This window comes from Lolium perenne, chromosome 3, assembly GCF_019359855.2.
Source record: "Lolium perenne isolate Kyuss_39 chromosome 3, Kyuss_2.0, whole genome shotgun sequence".
Classification (NCBI taxonomy): Eukaryota; Viridiplantae; Streptophyta; class Magnoliopsida; order Poales; family Poaceae; genus Lolium; species Lolium perenne.
Genome location: NC_067246.2, coordinates 72,196,389 through 72,205,407, shown reverse-complemented (window position 1 = coordinate 72,205,407; position 9,019 = coordinate 72,196,389). Strand labels below are relative to the sequence as shown.

The following is a 9,019-nucleotide window of genomic DNA, read 5'->3' as shown; positions in this document are numbered from 1 at the left end:
GGACTAATAACGGTGGTTTGAGTCATGGCTTGGTGTTTCGTGACTCGGAGCAGCGGCATCGGCAAGTGGAACGCGACAACACATGAAAAGTTTAGAGTCTAATCTTCACGGTGAGAACCCAAGGGATGACCTCAATTGGTTGTGTCTGGCAATGATTTTGTTGAAGGCATTGTTTTTTCGAGTGCGGACCTTCTCCAAGGTAAAAACCTATGATCTATGATCATGGGGACGATGCCAGTTGTGCACTATTCTCTTTTTGGAGGCGTCGTTTATGGAGAAGATGGATTTATAGTGATGTCTTGTTGGTGTTTCGTTTGCCGCTACAAGGAATAAATCGTTGTAGCATGATTTTTTTTTTTGTAATGCTTGGTTGTGTGCATTCGTATTGGATGGAAGTATCTTTTCGCGATGTTAATACCATCCCAGTTCTACTAGAGCAAGCATGCGTGTGAGTTATGTAAAGTAGCATGCGCCACCGCAACATAGAAAACAATTGGCAAGATCAAGTTCACATGTATTTGTGCAATTCCGCTAAGAACGTACCGGTGTATATTAGATCATCTAGCGGAGAGTTCTAACTAGACGTACACAAGCATCCAAAATACCACCACCAAACATCATGCCCCACAAAATAGCTGTAGCAACAGTACACACGGCCCTAATTACAGCCGTGATCTCATCTTCATACGTACATAGACGTAGGTAGCATCCAAACAGGATCGACTAATTCGCGTCAAAAAAAGGCCTTTACAATGCAGACATGCGTCGTCGGCCGAGTTCGATCTTAACTCGATCAGCAGTCCGCCGCAGCCGGCCTCTTCCTGCTCCCCGCTGTCAGCTGCGAAGCACACACAATACGACGGCAATCGGTTCAGTGCTGAATTGTTGATCGATCGCCGTCACAGTACATGTTTCAGTGAAGAGTCAAACAAAGAGACTCACCGACGAGGCAGACAGATCGGAGCTCTTGAGCACCCGCAGCCTCTTCGCCGTGGCGATGAACATCCTGGGTGCACAGATTAGTCAGATCGACATCGACCAAAGGTATTTTTGCAAGTACGGTGTAAATTTGATGGCGACTCAGTATGGATATTACGATTTTCAGAGACGAGTAGTTACTTACTTCCATGGGACGTCCCCGACGAGCATCCTGTCGCCCTCGTCGTCCTCGTACACCAGAGTGTACTCGCCGCCGGAGATCGCAAGGAGCTTCCCGTCGGCGGTGGCAGCCAGGTCCCTTTGAGCTGCACGCAGACAGATGTTCTTTTACATCAGACCTACGTGATTGGCACTTCAAGCTACATGGTGTATGCAAAGCACTGGTATTTTACCTGCGAGCAGGCCGCGGAAGAGGTTGTCGACGGCTGCGGAGAGGTCGGCATAGCTGCCGTGCTCCTTGAGCTCGACCTTCCGCCCGATCGGGATGCCGTCCATGTTGATCTTAACGAACTGGCCCTTCCGGGACACGCGTTCGTCGCCGGCACCTGCCTTGACCGCGACGTCAACGTCTTGGTTTCCCCTGCCGTCCTCCTTGGACGAGGACGGTTTGGAGGCGGCCAGGTTCCGGCGGAACGAGCGCACCGGCGGCCACCCCACGACCGGAGCAGCCGCTACTGCCGGCCTGCAGGTCGGAGAAAGCACCAAAAAAATCAGTAACAGAATATCTCCAAAGAAACGGAAGGATCAAACATCCCAACTGAAATAAGATTTGGGTGCTTACTTGGTCTTGTAGGCATTATTGCTTCCTTCTCCTTTGGGCTGGCGAGCAAAGTCGCCGGCGCCTGTCGACTCCTCGCCGTGGAAACCTGAACAACACCACAGAGAAACCATCAAAACATGGAAGAATTTAACCACACAGGCACACACAAAACATGATCAACAACAAGTATAGCTACACTAGAACAAAAACAGAACATGAACAAGCAGTGAAGAACAAGAAGAAGCAAAATGAAGTGGCAAAGCAGACCTGCTGCAGCGGCCACCGGCTTGGAGAAGTAGGCGGGGAGGCCGAGGCGGAGCTCCAGGCCGCTATCCCCCACCGTCTCCCTGAACCCGCTCCACGCCATGAGTTAGCAAAAGCTCGCCGGCGAAGCTACTAGCTAGCTGCTCCCAGCTGAGACGAAAAGAGAATCAAGAAAGTGATTGCGAGAGGGTGGCTAGCTCCGACAAGTTCACAAGCCCAGCACACACGTCTCTCTACCTCCGCAGTGAGACAAGCGGTGGTGGGGGCGGAAATATATGGAAGGAGAGATGACAGCAAGGGAGGAAACAGTGCAGGTGCTGGCCGCTCGCCCACCTGAGACGGCGCGGTGCCCGGGGCGGCAGCTAGAGAGACCAAAAGGCGGCAGGGGGTTTGGGAGAAAGGGACAAGCAGGGTTTGAGCGTTTTGAGGGCGCGTCTTCAAAGCGAGCAGGCAGAGGCAGAGCTAGGCTACGGCGCGCGCAGCAGCTGCTGCAACCTGCAACCGGCACCTAGGTTTGCTCCAACAAACAAAGCTCTCTCTTGAATGCCAGTACTCCTATGGTACGAAGCTAGGCTAGGAGGGGAGAGGGAAGAAAGGCAGCGAGAGATTCCGGTGCAGGGAGCAGCGGCTGGCCGTGAAAGGAAAACGAGAGCATCCAAAGCTAGGCCAGCGAGCAACGGCTGCCTACTTTCTCTCTACTCTCTTTCCTCTCTCTCTGCTGCAAGGGAAGGAGAGCTAGAACAATGGAGTGTGTGTGCTGCGGTTGCGGTGCACTTCTTGCGCTTATAAACGGGAGGAAAAGTGGAAAGCGCTATGTTCATTAAGGAGTACCACCCACCACAATTTCATTGTTATTCTTATGTGATCTGCTAGCTTCATGATGATTCCCTCTAGGGGCGCAAACATATCTCCATATCCCAATCTGATCCGGCTAATCCCATCATGGTCGGCGCACCTAGCTCCTCTCCTCCATGTGATTTTGTTGCGCGTATATAATATGGTGTCCTTTTTTTCGAGAATTATAATATAATAATAATATGGTGTCCTGAAAATGTGTTCTATTCATCACGTTCCAAGTGTCTCCGATCAAAAACATATTATTGTTAGCCTCGCTGTAGATGAGAACAGTTAGGGGAAAATGCTGTCTTGGAATCTTAGGGCATCTCCAGCGGCGCGATGCATTTTAATGTCCGCGAGCGTCCGTTTGCGTCGCGCTGCGGACGCTAAAATGACCGTTTTTGTCCGCGCGTTCGTTTGCGTCTGGGGTTTGCTCCAGCGGGGCGACGCATTTTTTTCTTCTTTTTTTCCCTTTTCTCAATTAAACATAGTTTGAAATATTACATTTTGAAACATGATTTTACACAAACTAACACATAGTTAGGAACATGGTTTACACAAACTAACACATAGTTTGAACCATGGTGGACAAAAATATAAAAAAAATATAAATAGAAGCCAGTTGTGTTGATTTCCGTATATTCGCTGCCAAGAAAGAACATTCGAGGGCACACCCAATCACCCAAACTGGAAAATCCAGCGGGAGGAGATGGTGCCCTTGTTGGTTCTACCGATGAGGCGAACAGACAGAAATCTCGACTACTGGCTTCGTCTGGCCCGTAGCCAGAATCGCTGCAAAGAAAGAACACTCGACGTTCTAACTATCGGTGTCGGAGCCGGAGTCGTCGGTGTAGTAGTGCCTGCGGCAGGCTGTGTCGTCGAACACCTTGACGATCATCTCGCCGTCCCCCTCGTAGAGGAAGGTGAGCTGGCAGCCGGGCTCGAGCGCGAGGTCGCGGGCGAACTTGTCCCACCCCGTGTGCAGGTACATCTTGCCCTGCTCGTCGAACAGGACCTCCACGGTCCAGCGGCAGAAGTTGCAGCTGGCCTCCCGTAGCTACAAATGCGCCGGCTCGACGCCGTTGACGAACTCGGCGAACTTGTCCTGTAGCCGCTTGATGGCGAGTGGGTCGTCGTCGATGCGGAGGAGGAACTCGAAGCAGCGCTCCTCCTGCGAGGACGAGGAGGGCGCAGGCGACGGCGAGCGTGGGGCCGTAGGTGCTCCACCACGGTGGCCCCTGCCCCGGCCACGGGGGCGCCCAGGGCCGCGGCCTCGACCGCCTCGCCGGCCACCAGGACCGGCCATGGACTTCCTCGCGGGCTTGGATGCATCGCAGGAACACCTAGGCGGCGCTACGGTCGAGCTTTGTGGCGGCTAGGGTTTCTGTGGAGGAGTGGATGAGGAAGAAGAACGCGCGCCCCCTTTATATAGGCCGGCGACATGCGGTGGCCGCGGGACGCGTGGCGTCGCCATTAACGTGGTTGGCGGAGGTGGGCGGCCGCTCGACAGCCGAGGCATCGTCGCCATTAACGTGGCGTAGAGTGCCGAAGCGACGCAGCTTTGCAGTCGATGGCGCGTTTGAGAAGACGCATCGACGCAGGGTCGCTGCCAGGCGGGCCCGCCGAAACGTCCATCAGACGCGAACGGACGTTTCAGGACGTCCGCAGAGACGCATCCGAGGCACATATTTGGGCCAGGTTGCGTCTCCGCGGACGGCCCGGTCACTTTGGGTCGCCCCGCTAGAATAGGCCCCAGACGCATTTCCGGTCACGGCGGACGAAAACGATCGCTGAGCGACCGTTTGCGTCGCGCCCGCTGGAGATGCCCTTAGTTCCATATCACCAAAAAAGGAAGAAAAAACAATCAATGGCTTATCCCAAATGTACTAGTGACACACAGTGTCACAGTGGCGTCGTTTTCAGCAATGCCATCGTCGTAGTGGGCAGCATGGGCCGTGCTTGATTAGCGGTAGATTCATCCGTGACAGTGACAAAATTGCCGGTGTTGGATAAAGATGGTGAGAAAAGAGGGTCGGATAGGATAAGCTCGGCACTGAATTATTGTTACTGTGTGTCTCCCCTACCTTTTTCTTTCACAATTATGTCATTGCGAATCACTAAGTGGGCTTGAATTAACTAAGAGTTCCAAGTGATCTCGAATGATCTCATGCTGGTTTGGTTTATTATAAAATTAGCATGCTCTAATAAGGGGGGAATGAAATTGGTTGTGTTGGCCCCTTTTTAGCTAGTGCTCTTCGGTTGTTGGTGAACCACGTATGGCAAAAGGAAATGTATGGCGAGGGGAAAGCGATGGGTGCTTCTGTGTAAAATTAAGAGTTTGAAGTGATACCCAACGATCTCATGCTAGTTAGTTGAATTTTTTAAAAAAAAGCATGCTCAAAGGGGAAGTAAAAGCGCTCACAAAGTCGTTTCATGAAAAAAAAAATCAACTAAATGTGTAAAAGAGACAAAATCTGATGCTAAACATAAGGCTTTTTATAAGATATAAATATTCTCTTTTTTATATAGATCAAAAAAATATTAGTTTTTCGTGAAACTTGACGAACACACATATATTGTAGAGATGTACACATATAGCATTTTGTTAAACAATTTGACATTTTAAAATATTTTTTAAAGAAAGCATATACACCAGAGAGAATTAAGTTTCTGGTTGTGCCGGGTCCTTTTTAGTTCTAGTGTTCTTTGGTTGTTGGTTAACCACGTATGGGAAAAGGAAATGTATAGCGGGGGCAAACCCATGGGTCCCATTTTGTCGGATTATTACTTCCAGCTGGGTCGAAACCGAGACATAGATATTTTTTTTTCGATAAAGGGAATATATTAATATCAAAAAGATATCAATTACACCCAGCCTCTGCAACAACGCACCACCCTAATGGCACTACGGATGCACACAGCCAAAAAAAGGAAAAGAAAACTAAGAAATAAAAGTCCCGCTACAGTATCTCGGGCCTAACAACAACAATACATCCACCGCCAAGACAACACCTGAAATACAGACTCTCCAAAAACGACGCCTCCAAGAAGGGAACAGTGCTCTAACACCGTCGTCGCCCGATCAACGATCTTAGGTTTTCACCCTGAAGATAGTCCCCACTCTCAAAACAATGCCTCCAACAAGGTCATTGCTAGACACAACCAGTTAAGGCCAGACCTTGGGATTTCACCCTGAAAGGTAGGACTCTGAACTTCACATGTGTTGTCGCCCCCACTATCATACCGCTGTTGTGAGGCCCGGAACACCAAGCAAGTCCCTCAACAGCGCGAAGACTTGGACCTCCCTTAGCTAGTCCTCCCCTCCGGCCTTCATGTACTTTTCTTCTTCCGACTTTCATCATGGATCCATAGTCACTTGATGTCAACACAGAAAAAGAGCTTCGCGCCGCTCCCTCCAGAACCAATCGGTCGGAATAAAAGCATGGGTGCGCACGACCGAATACCACCGATCCAGCAAACTCCAGTCACAAAGCACTGTTACATTCGCCGGCGGAGCCTTCCGGAACTCAACACTCCGGCTAGATCACGAGTTCAGGCCTCCGGTAGGTCTTCCTCTTCACGCAAGAGAGACCCTAGGACCACGCCCGCCACCTGCCACCAGGTCGACGGCGCCACCGCCATCCAGGGCCGGCACCCTTGGTGCCGTGGTCCCAAACCTTGAGGAGGAGCAGTACGAGATCCGTCTCCATCATCGCTGGCCCGGCGATGCCGAGGCTAGGACGGAAGGAGAGGATCGCGTCGCCATGTTCCGGGTTTGCTACGCCGGCCCCATCACCGCCCGCCCGAAGGTCGCGACGAGGAAGAGGAGAGCTGCGCCCCCAGATCAAGGCCATGCCGCCGCCACCAACACCGGCCGCCCGGCGAGGGGCCGCTCCGCCACCACCCTCCACGGTCCGGGACCATCCCCCCCGTGCGGAGGCTAGCCTCCTTCCGCCGCACAGAGGGATCACGCGAGGAGCCCCGCCGCTCCCATCACCGGCCGCGCCCAGCTTCACCGGCGGCGACCTCCGGGGACGACGAGGAGGGCGGGAGGAGGAGGGGGGGACGGCGGCGGCGGCTAGGGTTTCCGCCCTAGGTCGCCCAGGAGGGGGAGCGACCCGAGCGGCTCCACACATGCATCAACATACCACCGAGACATAGACATGTTAACGGCAAAGAGTGAAAAGAATTCCTCGAGCGGAAGATACATGAAGATGCCCCGAATGTTATCAAGCATTCGTGATCAGTCCCGCTAAAGCAGTGGCCACATTGCAGGTTGCCGGATATGGGTAACCAAGTTTAAAGTAACCTCCTCGTCCATAATATAAGATGTTATCAACAACTGATATTACTTTTATGTTAGTTGTAAGCATGTATCTAATATAAACTCCCATATTGATTCCTTATCAGCATGGATCACCTCTTTGCCTTAGTTTGTTCTTTAGCTTTATTTTTCCCCCCTTTTGTAAATATTTGTACAGTTTGTTTTGTGGGTTTTTATAAGGGGTGGCCCGATCTTCTCAGTAAGCAACGGTGGTGATGATGATCACGGGATGAACACAGCGGAGAAACACGATGAAGTAGTGGATGATAACTTGTATGACGCAACGAAATCTCTCGATTGGTCCCTGTCGCCAATGCAACGGCTCTCAACCCTGCAAGATATTCGCAACTCCACACACTTGCGCACGTAGCCACCGACCACGAAGCGGTAAGTTGCAATCTTCTAATTCCTAATGGAACAACAGATCACACAAGACTTTCAGATCTACACCAAATCAAGCAATATGGTGTAGGGATTCAATAGTTTTGCAGAGCAAACAACTAAGAACTAGGGTTTATCTTAAACGTGGTCTAAAGCAACTTTGGGGGCGTCCTGGGCACTTATATAGGCGTCTGGGACGACCTCAGGTCGAAAAAGTACGAAAATAACCGACCCAGAATAGATCTGGTCGAGATAGACTCGGACACGGCCGGCCTGGGGGCCGGTCGACCGGGTCTGGGACCGGCCGGTCCAGTTCTAACCGGACCTGGCACCGGGTGGTGACCGGGCGAGGCTTCCGGGCATACTGGATAGCGCCCGGTTGGCACAAGCGCCACAGCCAGTTTGGACCGGACGGACCCGGCGCGGGATCCGGTCGGACCGGGCCTGGAACTGGATAGTCCGGCGGCATGGCCGGTCGGACCGGATCTGGCACCGGCCTGGACATCATCTTCTCCTCTCGCGCATGCCTCTCACTCCTCCCTCGCGCGTCCATGGGATGTTGCTCCATGTCCAGCTTCACGTCCATCTTCTGGTCCAGCTGCTCATCTCCTCCTCGTGCGATGCTTGCTCCCTCTTCATACTTGATCATACATAAGTAATAGCACTTAGGCAGTATAAAGTTCTCATCAACCAAAGTATCGTTTAGGAACAAGTTCCCATGTTGTTTAAGTAGCTTCGCACGAGCTCGTGTCATTGGTCCAATCCTGACTTCATTGGACTTGAGCTTCACAGCATGATCATCTTCTTGTAATGACGGAGGTAGTAGTGAGGTAGGGTTGTCCTCATCATCTCCCCCCCCCCCCCCCTTCAAAAGGCGTCGACCTCGATGCTCCAAGGTCTTCTCCGTCATATGGAGTCAAATCAGCAACATTGAAAGAATTACTGACACCAAACTCATCAAGTGGAAGATCTATCGAGTATGCATTATCATTGATCTTGGCAAGCACTTTGTAAGGACCAGCACCACGAGGAAGCAACTTGGACTTCCGCAGCTTCGGGAATCTGTCCTTGCGAAAATGTACCCAGACCATATCACCAGGCTTGAACAATATCTCCTTACGCTTCTTATTCATCCTTGCAGCATTGCTCTTGCCTTTCTTCTCGATCAACTCTTTAGTCTTCACATGTATCTTTCTCACAAAATCTACCCTCTTGGATGCCTCCATATTGACTCTCTCATGTATGGGTAGAGGCAACACATCAAGCGGAGTAATGGCTTTGAAACCATACACCTCCTCAAAAGGACACAGCTCTGTTGTAGAATGGACCGCCCTGTTGTAAGCAAACTCAACATGTGGTAAACACTCTTCCCACTCCTTCAGGTTCTTCTTGATCATGGATCTCAACAGTTGTGACAATGTCCTATTCACCACTTCAGTTTGACCATCAGTTTGGGGATGACAAGTAGTGCTGAAAAGCAGCTTTGTCCCTAGCTTTCTCCAAAGCGTCTTCCA

The 9,019-nt window shown here is 51.4% G+C and overlaps 1 protein-coding gene across 1 annotated transcript; it reads right to left on the bottom strand.

Annotated features, from left to right (window-relative positions):
- Positions 1 to 532: 532 nt before the first annotated feature.
- LOC127341526 (auxin-responsive protein IAA2) lies at positions 533 to 2,742 on the bottom strand. Its single transcript, XM_051367394.2, has 6 exons — positions 1,967 to 2,742; positions 1,721 to 1,805; positions 1,332 to 1,621; positions 1,124 to 1,244; positions 943 to 1,006; positions 533 to 838 (listed from the first exon to the last, which is right to left on the bottom strand). Exons 1-6 carry the CDS (start codon positions 2,064 to 2,066, stop codon positions 794 to 796), a joined length of 705 nt encoding a protein of 234 aa, XP_051223354.1. The 5' UTR covers positions 2,067 to 2,742; the 3' UTR covers positions 533 to 793.
- Between the last annotated feature and the right edge of the window lie 6,277 nt (positions 2,743 to 9,019).

Bases quoted from the DNA above. Each gene is read 5' to 3' on its own strand.
- LOC127341526 (XM_051367394.2), bottom strand. From the start codon at position 2,066: ATGGCGTGGAGCGGGTTCAGGGAGACGGTGGGGGATAGCGGCCTGGAG. The intron at 1,245-1,331 runs GTAAAATACCAG...GTCTGCGTGCAG, and splicing joins CTTCCGCGGCCTGCTCGCAG to CTCAAAGGGACCTGGCTGCC. The intron at 839-942 runs GTGAGTCTCTTT...TGTGCTTCGCAG, and splicing joins CCGATCTGTCTGCCTCGTCG to CTGACAGCGGGGAGCAGGAA.